Source organism: Aricia agestis, chromosome 17 (genome assembly GCF_905147365.1).
Source record: "Aricia agestis chromosome 17, ilAriAges1.1, whole genome shotgun sequence".
Classification (NCBI taxonomy): Eukaryota; Metazoa; Arthropoda; class Insecta; order Lepidoptera; family Lycaenidae; genus Aricia; species Aricia agestis.
The window spans coordinates 4,767,477-4,782,716 of record NC_056422.1 but is presented as its reverse complement, the minus strand read 5'-3'; the positions used below and the strand labels follow the sequence as shown (position 1 = coordinate 4,782,716).

At 40.7% G+C, this 15,240-nt stretch overlaps 1 protein-coding gene across 1 annotated transcript in view; it reads left to right on the top strand.

Annotated features, from left to right (window-relative positions):
• The window catches only part of LOC121735187 (MOXD1 homolog 1-like), a 103,478-nt gene that overhangs the window by 86,402 nt on the left and 1,836 nt on the right, over positions 1-15,240 (top strand). Inside the window, exons 4-11 of the mRNA XM_042125907.1 lie at positions 164-313; positions 8,035-8,190; positions 8,612-8,918; positions 9,659-9,760; positions 10,612-10,775; positions 11,785-11,901; positions 13,029-13,175; positions 14,582-14,736. Of these exons, the coding sequence (XP_041981841.1) occupies positions 164-313; positions 8,035-8,190; positions 8,612-8,918; positions 9,659-9,760; positions 10,612-10,775; positions 11,785-11,901; positions 13,029-13,175; positions 14,582-14,736 (1,298 nt within the window). The remainder of the gene's footprint in view (positions 1-163; positions 314-8,034; positions 8,191-8,611; positions 8,919-9,658; positions 9,761-10,611; positions 10,776-11,784; positions 11,902-13,028; positions 13,176-14,581; positions 14,737-15,240) is intronic.

The window sequence follows — 15,240 nt, the reverse complement described above, 5'->3', positions numbered from 1 at the left end:
AGTTCGTCCCATTAATAAAATCGCAGAACTATGTCAAAATATTATTTTGCTACCTATAACTTATAAAGTTAACATGGACTGTCACATTTGACATAAGTACTACATATTGCCATTAGTCATTACCTAAACACCAAATACTAATAACCTAATTTCCCATTTACAGGACTGCCACGGCCTGACCTTCGAGGACCGGACGGTAGCTGATGAAGTCCAGAATTACGAGCTGATCTCTGGCTACCAGAACGAGACCCACACGACTGTCGAGTTCCGAAGACTGCTAGACACTTGTGATAGACAGGACTTCGTTATTGGGGTGAGAATTTTTACATTTGAAAAGCTTTAATTTGCGATTGACGATAGTGGAATTGGTGTCTTAAAAATTAAAATAGTATGTACCGACAGCAGTATTTTAGTAAAATTGCAACAACATGATGTGGAAATGTCAAAGAGACAATATGTTTGGTCATATCAAATCACAACACATTTTATGTTAAGAGATTGAGATATTGTTCGCGCCAAACTTTAGCGCGACGAATGTGGCAGTTGGCAACACTGCGCATGAGTCTGCGCTGTCAGCTGTCATACGTTTGACGCAAGTTCGACACAGTCCATTACCGGCGCGCGGTCGTTACATACGAAAAATATCGGCTAGCCGTTCCCGTGATTCGCGATAAATCCTCAGCTCAGTGAAATAGAAGGGGACAGTGTCGTGTGACCACATCAGCTCATCTCATCTCAGCTCATCTGCCCAGCTACCTCAGCCACCAGGTAACCCCAGTTTCCTTTCTGCCCATCGTTGCAGTGTAGGGGTCCTCGCCCCTACATTTTCTGGTCCTTTCGAGCCGTCCAGTGACCTTTCTGGTCATTTCGAGCCTTTCAGCACACTCCCTGGTCCATAGCGAGCCTAGGAATATTTTTTTCACCCACCCGCTTTAATGCCCCGCCCGGCGAAAAATAAAACTACAGTTCATTCTGCTCATATTTCTGCCTAATCTTATTAGAATCCCATTTTATTACTAATATTCTATCGAATAAAGTAGCCTCCGCCCATTTTTTACCCCCTTACGGCAATATTTTTGCAAGTTTGCCAAATACGATTTTGTTCGTCCGCCATATTAAGTAATAATTTGCATAGGTAATTTAATCCCCTATCATCTTATTGTATAATTGTAATCGCATTATTTTCAGCCCATATATTGCGTCTATATTGCATTTAAATTAAATTCCCGAATATATTTCAGCCCAAATACCAATATAAAAATATCTTCAACATAATTCCGTCGGGTTGTAGGAACAAAGAAACTTTCATACATCACATAGTTTGTGCCTATTACATTAAGTGTTATTATTGTTCAGCTCATTGAAATATTTACAGTTGTTAACTTAGCATTTAGGTACTTCGACTTAATTACTCGCCTTATCGCGATCGATCTTTCGCCGCGCGCGCATACCTCAGCACCTCCGCTCCGATAGGAAACATCTGTTAATTGTTTTTAATAACTATTACAATAACAAGCGTCTTAGGTATCGCATTTAAACGTTTAATGTCTCCGCTCATTACATAATATTGCTGTTACCGAGTTATACTTGCGTTAGAATTCAAATATACTAACTCAGCACATTACTATAACACTTTGCTATTTTTTCAACATAGTTTATTAACTACTTATATACATTTTTATCAGCTCGTTAAGGTTCCTTTACACTAGCATGCCTACTAAATCGCAAGCTGCCGTTTTCAGAGAGGCCGTCAAAGCTTTCAGTCGGCTCAAAGAAATTGCGATAGCACTTTCTAGTGGCGACTCCAAGGAGTCTTCTCAAACATTAAGAAAGGAATTTAATGCGCGATTCAAGGAAGTCTCCTATCAAAAAACAAGACTCGAGAAAATTTATCACGAGATCCTAGACGACCCAAACTTATCCCAAGACAACGAAAAACTTTACACATCGAATTACGACACTGCGATTTCTGATTATTATTTTATTTTAACGGCAGCCGAAAATACACAAAGTACTTCGGAGTCTCCTCAGCTCACTTCTTCCGTTTTGCCTAAAATTGAGCTTCCGAAGTTTAATTCGTTGGTTGAAGAATGGCCTTCTTTTATTACGATTTTCCGTAGTCTGATGGACGACATGGCAACGTTGTCGGACGCGGTAAAATTACATTACCTGCTCTCATGCCTGTCGGGGGAGGCATTATCCATGGTTTCTCATCTAAAAATCACTAACGAGAATTATAGTGTTGCGCTCGACATACTAACACGTCGATATGAAAACCGTCGCGTGTTGATCGACAGGTTTGTTGATATTATACTCGGTCTGCCCAACATTCATATGCGCTCGAGTATCCGAGCTACTTTTCTCACTCCGCTCATCTCGGCTCAAAGCGCATTAAAAAATTTAAATTTACCTATGGACAGCAACTATGTTTTTGTCTCCATTGTAGTCCGTAAACTACAGGGGGAGCTCCGCACATTATTCGAGAGGAGATACGGCGCCTCTGATGTCCTGCCCACATTAGATAATTTAATCTCTTTTTTAGAAGAGCACGCGCGCTGCATCGAGACAGAATGTCCGACGCCAGCGCGTACTGATTCTCAAGGTCAAGCGGGACCTTCCCGTCAACAACCCCCCTCCCCCCGCTCTCCGCGCAGTCTCCGCTTTAGACCCATAAGCCCCGCGTATCAGCGCTCGCCTTCAGCACATACCATGCGTACCCCGCATGTCACCCCAGCTCCATCTCATTCTCGCCAACACTATGCACCCCCCTCTCCCCCCCGACAAGTTCAGCGCGTATACTCAGCTCAAGCCAGTTTTAAATCTAAGTTTTACTGCCCATATTGTAGGTCCACAGAGCACAAATTAATAGCTTGTCCCAAGTATAACCATCAGCCCATTCAAGGACGTTGGGATTTCATAGGATCAAAAGGTAGATGTCGTAAATGTTTAGGTCCGCACTACGAAAACGAATGTAGGTCGACTGGTGTCTGTAAGGATTGTGGTAGTCCTAATCATCACACTTCTCTTCATCGTCATGATGCACCACGCTCGCCAACATCATCAGCTCATTTACTTCCCGCTCACCTGCGCGCGCAGCCCCGTCGTCGTGATAATAATAATACTCATACCTACACATCTAACACAAACCATACGATCGTTCATCATCAACCATCTACATCTCATCAGTCGCATTCATCTTCGCCTCATAATAATAATAATAACAAACAATGACTACCTACCATCACGGAGCATTCAGAGTTAGAAAATCAGCCCAATAATTTAAATAATAATTTTTCTCATCATAAATCCGCTCATAACTCAGCTCATAATTCAGCTCATAATGATTCCGCTCAAGTTAATACTACTCAGCATAATAATAACTCATTACAAACTCCCATATTATTACCTACAGTCGTTTTGAATATTTCAGATAAATATGGTAACTATCATAAAGCACGCGCATTACTTGATTGTGGTAGTATGATAACTTTAATTACTCAACGCTTAGTAAAAACACTTAATTTACAACCGAAACATTGCTCATTAAAAATTACAGGCGTTGGAGATCAGCACATACAAAATTCTAAAGGTCATGTTTCGATTACTTTTCGGCCCACACGTAGTGACACGCCTTCTATCACAACTTCCGCTCATATTTTGAAGGATGTCACAGGTTACCTACCTATGCAAAAAATTCCCGATGTAGTACATGACTCGGAAAGTCAGCTTATTCCTTTAGCGGATCACAATTATCATACTCCTGCGCCCATCGATCTCATTTTAGGCTCAGATGTTTTAGGCCATGTGTTAGATGGTACTAAGGTGACTTTGGGCCCGGGGAAGCCCATAGCCTTCGGCACGATTTTTGATTTTGCCCTCATAGGTCCCATTGAACAATTATATGATAACTCAGTAGTTCAAGTTAACTCCGCTCATATCGCTCATTCGACTCATTCCGCTCAATCCGCTCATTCTGCTCATTCTCATTCTCATCAAGATATAAATAAAAGTCTAGAACGATTCTGGGAGTCAGAAGAACCCCAGCCGCGTCCAACTCACTCAAACCCATTACATGAACAATGTGAAGACTTATTCCGCTCAACTACTACTCGTAACCGATCGGGACGTTATATCGTAACTCTTCCATTTTTATCGAATGCTCCGCAATTAGGTAGTACACATGCTATTGCTCTCCGTAGATTTCTTAACTTAGAAAAGCGATTACAATCCGACCATTCATTCCGCTCAAAATACATAGAATTTATGAACGAATACATAAACTTAGGCCACATGACACCTTGTCATCCTTCTACTTTTACCCATAAACCTCATTATTATATTCCTCATCATGGTATATTTAAATCAGGTACTGATAAACTCCGCACAGTATTCGATGGCAGTTGTAAGTCATCCAATGGTGTCAGCCTTAATGATTGCCTACATACAGGCCCCGCCCTTCAGCGTGATATTGTCGATATAATTCTGACATTCAGGACACATCGTGTAGTCTTTACCACAGATGTAAAAATGATGTTTAGAAATATTATTATCAATCCAGATCAACGTCATTATCAGCTCATACTCTGGAGATCGTCTCCTGATCGACCTTTACTCACATATGCGCTCAATACTGTTACATACGGATTACGTTCAAGTCCTTATCATGCTATCCGCACATTATTACAACTAGCTGATGATGAAGGTCATCGCTATCCCCAAGCTGCTCATGTATTACGTAACTCCATATTCGTAGATGATATTCTCTGTGGTCATGACTCCATAGAAGAAGCTTCAGCTCTTCAAACTCAACTCATTAATTTATTATCGCTTGGTGGTTTCCAGCTCAGTAAATGGAAATCTAACACTCCTCAACTCTTACAACGTTTCCCAGATGATCAATGCGAAATGCCTAAGGACTTTGACATCAGCTCAGATTCTCCCTCTGTTAAGGTTTTAGGTATTAGATGGATTCCGCAGTCTGATGAATTTACATATCACATTTCACTACCGCCAATTCCTCACATAACGAAACGATCCATACTCAGCACTGTAGCTTCTCTTTATGATCCAAACGGTTGGATCACTCCTGTCATATTCCGCGCGAAGTTACTTCTACAAAAATTGTGGTTGCTCAAATTGGATTGGGACGACCCCACTCCAGATAACATTACACAAGACTGGCAGCGCATTTCTCATGATCTTCCGCACATCTCAAACATACATTTTCCCAGACACGTAGCTCCGCACAAATTAACTTCTACATACTCACTTCACGGTTTCGCAGACGCCTCAGAAAATGGTTTTGCTGCAGTCGTATATTTACACGAATTAAATCACGACGGATCGGCTAACGTTCAGCTCATAATAGCTAAATCTAAGGTAGCCCCTATTAAAAATAAACTCACAATTCCTAAATTAGAATTATCCGCGGCTACACTTTTATCTCAACTCATGTCTCGTGTCTCTCAACATCTCTCCGCTCATCTAACAATATCTCAACACGTCTGTTGGTCAGACAGCACCATTGTACTCGCGTGGATTAAAACTCCTACTCATCGTTTACAAACATTTGAAGCTAACAGAGTAACCAAAATTACTAATAACTCTCTCTCACTCATCTGGCGTCATGTACCTACACACTTAAACTCTGCTGATTGTGCCAGCAGAGGAATCTCAGCACATTCTCTTCTTTCGCATAGTTTATGGTGGTCTCCTCCTTGGCTCAAACTGCCAGAGGATACCTGGCCCAAGATGCCTTCAGCTCACACTCGACAGGAATTACCTGGACTCAAACCTAAACAAGTTCCATGTCATTTCACAATCCCCGGTATAGATAGTGATCTTCTTACACGATTCAGCTCATTAGATAAACTTATCGGCGTCACAGCGTACATGCGACGATTTATTTCTAACTGTAAATTACCTACACACTCGCGAGAACTAGGTCCGCTAACTGTAAATGAACGTAGACAAGCTCTGCTCTTCTGGATCCGCTCTGTTCAACAGAACTCATTCGCAGAAGACATTCACCGCCTGCAAATTAACAAACTCTGCACAGTTAGGTTACAACGATTATCACCTTTTATGCAGGACGGTCTCCTTCGAGTAGGTGGTAGACTCACTCGCTCGGAACTCACATACGATGCACAGCATCCATTCATACTGCCTAGTTCTAGTCCGCTCACAGACCTTATCATCGATCACTATCATCGTATTCATTGTCACCCTGGCACCGATACATTACATGCTATATTACGTCAACAATTCTGGATATTATCAGCACGCCGCATCATTCGACATAAAACGTATAAATGTATAAGATGTTTCCGTTGCCGCGCTCAGCCCGAAATGCCTGTCATGGCTGACCTTCCAGCCGACAGAGTTATACCTCAGCCCGTATTTAGTCACGTGTCTACAGATTTTGCCGGCCCATTTTTACTTAAATCGAGTCAACTACGAAATGCTAAGTTAATAAAAGGTTACTTTTGTATATTCGTTTGTCTCACTACAAAGGCGGTTCACTTGGAACCCGTATCCGCACTTTCTACAGATGCATTTATTGCCACGTTACAAAGATTTTGCTCACGTCGCGGTGTTCCCGTTTTAATACGTTCCGATTGCGGCACAAACTATGTAGGTGCTAGGAATCAGCTCCTAGAAGTTCAACAATTTCTCAATGACAATAATGACGCCATTTCCCATAAACTCTCAGCTCAAAATATAACTTGGTTACTTAATCCGCCCAAGGCCCCGTGGATGGGAGGCATCCACGAGATTAATGTTAAATCTACCAAGCAACTTCTCTACCGTGTAATCGGTGAACAACGCCTCACATTTGAGGAATTCTCAACTCTGCTCGCTAGAATTGAGGCCGTATTAAATTCTCGGCCTATCAGCCCACTATCGTCCGATCCTACGGACTATCAGCCCCTCACAGCCGGCCATTTCCTCATAGGCCGTCCGCTCACAGCTCTTCCCGAGCACACAATAGATGACAGAGTCATCTCCCCCCTTAAGCGCTTTCAGCTCATTCAATCTCTCTCTCAGCGTTTTTGGGCTCTCTGGACCAAGTCTTACCTCCATACCCTTCAAATCCGCTCCAAATGGCTTTCCTCTTCCTCTCCACCCAAAATTGGGGAACTGGTTCTGCTCAAAGAAGACAATCTGCCTCCGCTCCAATGGAAGATGGGAAGAATCACACGCCTACTACCTGGGAAGGATGGAGTCATCAGAGTTGTGGACTTGGCCACCTCACAAGGCCAGCTGCGGAGACCTGTCGGCAAGATTGCCCGGCTCCCACTGGATTCAGCTCAAGATGGGGATCAGCTCATGCCCATTGCCGGGCCCCCCCAGGATGTTCGCGCCAAACTTTAGCGCGACGAATGTGGCAGTTGGCAACACTGCGCATGAGTCTGCGCTGTCAGCTGTCATACGTTTGACGCAAGTTCGACACAGTCCATTACCGGCGCGCGGTCGTTACATACGAAAAATATCGGCTAGCCGTTCCCGTGATTCGCGATAAATCCTCAGCTCAGTGAAATAGAAGGTGACAGTGTCGTGTGACCACATCAGCTCATCTCATCTCAGCTCATCTGCCCAGCTACCTCAGCCACCAGGTAACCCCAGTTTCCTTTCTGCCCATCGTTGCAGTGTAGGGGTCCTCGCCCCTACAGATATCTTCTATCTTCTTCTATCTTCTTCTATCTTCTATATATATATAAAACTCAAAGGTGACTGACTGACATGGTGATCTATCAACGCACAGCCCAAACCACTGGACCGATCGGGCTGAAATTTGGCATGCAGGTAGATGATATGACGCAGGCATCCGCTAAGAAAGGATTTTGATCAATTCTACCTCCAAGGGGTTAAAATAGGGGATGAAAGTTTGTATATAATAATACTTCTTAACGCGAGCGAAGCCGCGGGCAAAAGCTCGTACTTACTTAAATCAAAGCAATAACTAAAAACCTTTGTAAAAATTTGTCCAATATTTTTACATGAATTGTAATTGATACTTATCACTGTTCACAGGAAGACACAACTCAGGTGCTCTGGGCACTAGGTCCTCCTGGTTCTGATGGGGAGCTGCCACGACATGTCCATAGTGGTTCCCGCCCGCTGCGGTTCCTGCAGCCGCTGTCCAAGCCCGATATACCGCTGCAGACTTGGGACGTGAGGATAAATAAGGTAAATGGGACGAGTTGACGATTCTGTTCCGAAATATAAATATCGTAAACGAAATGTATTAGCAATAACAGCAATGCCGCCTGCGATAAAACATTTCGTATATTGTAACAAAATGTCTGTTTTACAGCATATATTGTACAATATTATCCAGTTGCATTGCTGTCGCAAGATACATCATCATCCTGTCGATACATTTTATTTCACTATTTTATTGGACGAATTAAGATTAAAATAACGCACCTCGATTCGTCCCAACGGGTCGTAATTTACGTTGGCGAATTGACGAATAACCCTTTTATATTATAATATCATACACTACAGTTCTATTATAAATATAACTTAGTCTTAAAATCACGTTGTCTATTTTACTTCTAAAATAATACTTTTATCTGATTTTAAATAAAATTATTTCTAATTCCAGCTAAAAATCCCCCACGTGATGGCAACCCTCTTCTGGTGCAAAGTGTTCAAAGCGCCTGACCTGCCGAAAAAGCACCACATCGTCGGCTACCAACCCCTCATCGACAGCAAACCTATACGGGACGGGTTAGCAGTGGCCGAAAATACCCCATCCCCGGTGCATCACATGGTGTTGTACGAGTGTGCTGAGGACGATAAGAGGCAGTGGAACGAATGGGCCGAAGGGGACGGGTTCTATGGGCCGAATCGCCCCGCGGAGTTGGCTACTTGTGTGACACCTATTGCGGCTTGGGCTATTGGTTCTAAAGGTAATAATTATCATGGTTTTTTTATACATATTATTATGTAAATTATGTAAGTCATGTTGGTTGAATAGAAGGATGATAAAAGGCAATGGGACGAATGGGCGGAGGGCCGAATTTTGAAAGATTGCGGCTTGGGTATGGGTTCTAAAGGTAAGATGGCACACCTAAGTTATTCGGTCTGTTTAGGTCAAACTAATATTAGTCATTATTTGTCAGCTGGAATTAACATAACCCGAGTCCCGACCAAATAATGATGGTATATACCTACAATACAACCACTAACCAGTGTTATAGATGACAGTAACTTCAGGTCAAGTCAATATCTTGTAGACTGGGCATAACGTAATAATCCTACCAAATAAACTAGGTCCGTTATAATAATATGCCTACAAATCTAAATCCATTAGTATTATTCGAAAACAAAGTGTTGTTTACAAGAAGCAATTAATTTTCCCTTAATTATTGTAACATAAATTAACTAATAAAAAACTACCATAAATTCATTAATATCTTAAAACACGGAAACTATTATAAATCGGAAGCTAATCACAATTTACATGTTACGTTAAAACCTTCCGAAAACAACAAAACACATCGTTTAAATTGCATTTAATATGTGCCCTATTTATATAAGCATAAGCTTGAAAATCTCTTATTATGATACCATATAAACTATTTATTATGTTAACATTAATTAATGATCCTTGTGTGATATTAATAAGGCTGAAAATTGTGTGTTACAGGTGAATTTCTTCCTGAGAACGTCGGTATTCCTCTTGGAGAGAGGGGAGGGGTGTCATACTACATGCTTGAAGTTCATTATGATAATCAGGAGCTGCATGATGGTGAGTTTATTAGCTTTAAATTGAAATTATGCTGTAAGTTAATGGTTCAAAACCGTAGTAATAATATTTTGTTTTCTTATGCACAGTTTCTAAGACGTAGGTTACACGTTCAGTCTTCATTGATGGCTAAAAAGTGCATATTAAAGAAATGATCAGTCCGTCAATCAACTGGTTAGAGTGTTAGATGTTCAGTTTCGCGTCAATCTTACCAGATTGATGGACTGAACTGATGAGAAACTGAGCGTGTAACCTACGTCTAGGGTTTCTTCCTTTCCTTCCTTCCTTGAAAGGAGATAATCTATTAAACAGTATTTAATAGATTATCTCCTTATTGGTTGATTTTTTAACCTCAGCAAATCAAAATCAATATTGAATACATGAACTTAGTTCAAAAAACTCCAAAAACTGAGCGTGTAACCTACGTCTAGGGTTTCTTGAAAGGAGATAATCTATTCAACAGTCTTGTTGATTAGTTGATTTTCTAACGTCAGCAAATCAAAATTACTTTTGAATAATTACTATTGAACTAAGTTAATCTTAGTTCAAAAGCTGCAAAACCCGGGTTTAATTAAGGCTTTCTTGCACCAGCTAGTCAATTCAACAATCTTTAGCTGAATATAATATAAACTGAATACCTATAGGCAAAATATATAAACTACATTTTAGTTGCTATGTAACCGATTGAAGGACACATTGTGCACTTTTGTCTAACTCATTTTTTTTTCTGCATTAACCTCGCCTTACCTAACCACTGAACCACAGATCAATAACCATCTTACCAGCATCTTTGCCGAAGCCAACAGATGATCAGACCAATATTCGTTTACCAATAGCATAACATTATATTTCAGTATTGGACAGCTCTGGTATCCGCGTATTCTACACCCCGGCCTTGCGGAAGCACGACGGAGCGTTATTCGGGACCGGCATAGGTATATCGGCGTTACACATCATCCCGCCGAAACAGAAGGCGTATCGGACTGTTGGGATCTGCTACCCGGAGTGTACTAATAGCGTAAGTAGCTTGAAACACAGAACGGATTGTGGATAAAGTTATTGTTATTTATATTGTTATGATGGTTATCCCTAGAGATACTAGATCTAATATATATAATTCTCGTGTCACAGTTATCGTTGCCATACTCCTCCGAAACGGCTTGACCGATTGTCATGAAATTTTGTGAGCATATTGAGTAGGTCTGAGAATCGGCCAACATCTATTTTTCATACCAAAAATTATTTATATGGCAAAACAACGTTTGCCGGGTCAGCTAGTAGTATAATAAAATTGTGTCGTCTTTGTCCTTGTCCTGTCCCAAATAATTGATATTTTTGACTACCTTTTTCTTTTGTATGTTTCCTAAAATAACATTTTGGTGGATGCAGTTGACCAAATGCCAAAGTAAAGTGTTTGTGGGTTATGCTTAAAAGCAGGATAATATATTATACAAAGTTTTTCTTATATTGCCAAAGTGTGTGTACTCACTCACTGATTCACTCTCATAACCCAGTGGAGCACTTATTTCTACGAATATTATTCAGTTGGGTGTTGTAGATAAAATCCATGTAATCCCGTGTATTTTTATTGCGACCTTAATGGAAATAAGGGTTAAATAACAAAAGGGGCATCATTTTACCCCTATTCATAACTTTTATAAACATCGTGTTTTAAATAACCCCGTTTCTAGAAGGATTCGGATCTAAAAACAATGACACTTATTTACTTACTTATGTTTATTATAATTATAAAGCTTAATATATGTGTGTGTATTAGTGTTTTTTTGAACGCGCGAATATCACCAACTACTACTGGACCGATTTTAATGTAATTTAGCACAGATATAGAGCTGACCACTGGGAAGAACATTGGCTACCTGCTTTTGCGAAAAAAATTACGGTTCCTAATTATCACGGCCAAAGCTACGTGGAACGTCTAACTTACAATAAGCATGCGATTGCAAAAGCCGACTATTTTTATCTACTTTTCTATTAAAATCTGACTTTTAAATACTCCCTATTTCCAGACCATGCCAGACAAAGGAATCAATATCGTGTCAGTTCTGCTCCATGCTCACGGGACAGCAAGGAAGATATCTCTGAAACACATCAGAGACAACGTGGAGCTGCCAAGGATATCCGAGGTAAGCCATCTGTTGACGGTTTTCGAAACTAAATGTCGTGATAGTTCCCGTAGATAAGAAGGAACTTGGAGAGTTGCATCAGTTTTATTAATTTGTCAATAGATGTCTCTGTTAGAATTTAGTTGAGCGAAATTTTCTTGAAGTTCTATAAAGGTTGTTTTGTTGACCAAGTAAATCTGATGTTATGCGATAGGTGACGCTTTTTTAAGGTTCTAAGGCGAAAAACGGGACCCTATAACTAAAACCTCCCTGTATGTCTGTCTATCTGTCACGGCTGTATCTCGAGAAATGCGGTAGCTAAACAGATTTTTTAATAATAATTTATTTATTTATTTAAAACACTTTGTGCAAATATTTACATAGGCGGGCTTAATGCCGTGTGGCATTCTCTACCAGCCAACCTTAGGGTGATGATGAAAGTGTAGAATAGGCGCATTCTAAGACTGAATTGGTTAAGACATTAAATAAATAGTTATAGAAACTAAATGGCCCTTTGTAGACGTTTCGTTTAGTTAGGCCTTTTTGAATTTAATATTTTTTTGAAATACAAGAATGGATCAAATACAACATTACAGATGACTGTAATGTTGTATTTGTATTTGCAGGGCCGGGTTTATATTTTTATGACTATAGGCCATTTAATTTTGCCGCCCCATCCTAGGACGCTGACGCCCTATTTGCACGCTATAAGACGCTACCGCCCATAGGCCATGGCCTATACTGCCTATACATAAATCCAGAACTTTTTTTTTATGAAATAAAAAACAAGGGGGCAAACAAGCAAACGGGTCACCTGATGGAAAGTAACTTCCGTCGCCCATGGACACTCGCAGCATCAGAAGAGCTGCAGGTGCGTTGCCAGCCTTTTGAGAGGGAATAGGGTAATAGGGGAGGGTAGGGATGGGAAGGGAAGGGATTAGGGGAGTTTAGGGAAGGGATTAGGGTAGGGGATTGGGCCTCCGGTAAACTCACTCACTCGGCGAAACACAGCGCAAGCGCTGTTTCACGCCGGTTTTCTGTGAGAACGTGGTATTTCTCCGGTCGAGCCGGCCCATTCGTGCCGAAGCATGTCTCTCCCACGTATAAACTGCAGGCATGACAGTAATTAACATCACGTATGTTACCAGGAAAACGCGTACGACGCTCGTTACCAACAGTCCCGCATCGTGCCTGGCGGTCGCAAGTTCTACAAGAACGACGTGCTGATCACAGAGTGCACGTACGACAGCACGTCCCGGGACAAACCGATATTGGGCGGATATTCAGCGTCACAGGTATTTATTACCTACATCTTAGTAGTTGTTTTCTTTCACTAAAGTCTACTGGGTACTTAAACATTATTTCGATGGTCAATTTTTAAGTTGTACGTACACGTTATCTAATGTTTTGTTGTGGTCTGATCCGTTTTAAAATTACTTGATAAAAGACAAGTCTTGTTTATAGCTATAAAGATGTTATAGAGGTTATATCTATGTCGCAGCCGACTGGTTTAAATAGCCGTTCAATCAAACAGCTTTGACTGAACAACGCCATTCAATCACACGGCTAGACGACGCTTAGCCAACTGGTTTAATGGCAAATTAATTAGGGCGACCATTAGCTTAATATGTAATTTGGGAGAATAGGAAAACTTTTTGTATTTTATTGAAAGATTATTCTCGGATTAAGTTTAAGGGGTGACCAAAAGTTTAATGCAATAAGTAAAAATAAAAAAATCTGAGGCGTGTTTTGTGACGGTCGCCGGCTGCTGCCGCAGCACAGTCACAGTTCTAACCTAACCTACTTTTGGACTTTCTGGATTGTGTTTGTTTTTGTTTTGACCCCCCCTTTCTGGGTTGGGGCTGCGTCCATCCATTTCATAATCCCGTAATTTCTCCTCGAATATTAATTGTTGAAATTTTGATTCACTCGTATGTGCCTCCACAATTTTTGTCTCTTTAATAACACTTGTAACTTTTATTAACTACTTTCTTTCCGAAAAACAACCACAAACACCAACAAACACCTGCTAGTTGACGCTATATAAACGCACCTAGCGCCGCAGCGGTGCGCGCTGAACTACTTCAATTAGACGGCGGCTTTTGAATCAGCTGTAGTGTTGAACGTTTTGAGCGACTAAAATATTCAATATAAAAGCTAGCCGTGTGATTGAATGGCGTTGTTTAGTCAAAGGGCTAGCTGTTTGATTGAACGGCTATTTAAACCAGTCGGCTGCGACATCTATAACGTCTTTATAGATCTTAATTGTTTAGTTTAGGCTTAACATGGTAAGACAGGTATAAGTTACAATAAAAGTGTCTGTTGCAAGATTTATTCATAATATAGAACATTACAAACCCCGATTATCCGATTGACTTAAAAGGGGCGTTTCGTTAATCGTAAATTCTGATAACTGACCAACCAAAGTGAAGTCAAAACAGTTTATATTGTGTGATAGGTATGTAAATTTAGAACGTTTAGGGCCTGTTTCACCACTTTCTGATATGGTGCCGGATATCCGCAAATGTTTTTAACAGATTCTCCATATCCTTATCTGTCAAGTTAAGTGGTGGATAGCCTATCCGGCACTTTTCAGGAAGTGGTGAAACAGGACCTCACTGTATTTTCTTAATAGTCGTATTAGTAGACGATAGTTTTCATTTATTTGATTTTTCTTAATACTCTAGTAATTTATTTACAGGAGATGTGTCTATCATTCGTACTATACTACCCGCGCACCGCGTTGGCTGGCTGCTACTCCATGTCGCCGGTGCTGGAGTTCTTCGACACGTTCGGCGTTAAAGAGTTCTATGGCCTGGTCATGATGGATGTGGAGAATATATTCCTGTCGTCAAGGTAAGGCTTAGTCAATTATAACTATTTTTATTTTATTAAGCTAATAGCTACAAAGTAATGCTACAATGGGACGTGCATAGTAAAAAATCAACGTCCCTAGTTTTCAAACAGAAAAATAACATTTTTTTTTATTAAATGACTGTTATAGTAAAAACCTTTCTAAAGTTACTTACCGCCTTTTACAGCTTAAACCACAGACAATATAGATCAAGATAGATACCGCATGTGTATGCACTTCGCGTGCCATATCGCGCTCCCAAGCGACGAGCAATGCTCGTCTTTCGAAAGCCTGTTCTTTAGTCTGCGCTCCACCGTTATCCGAATCGAACGTCAATCGGATTGAAAAAATGCCTAATTGAATCTAGAGTTGAAGAAATTCGCATAGAAACGTTGTCCTAGATAAAGGACACGTTTTCTATCATCGGTACGTCACAGTAGGTAGGAAAAAAGTGGCACGCTCGTTTTCATACTAATGGAGAGACATGCGGTATCTATCTTGATAAT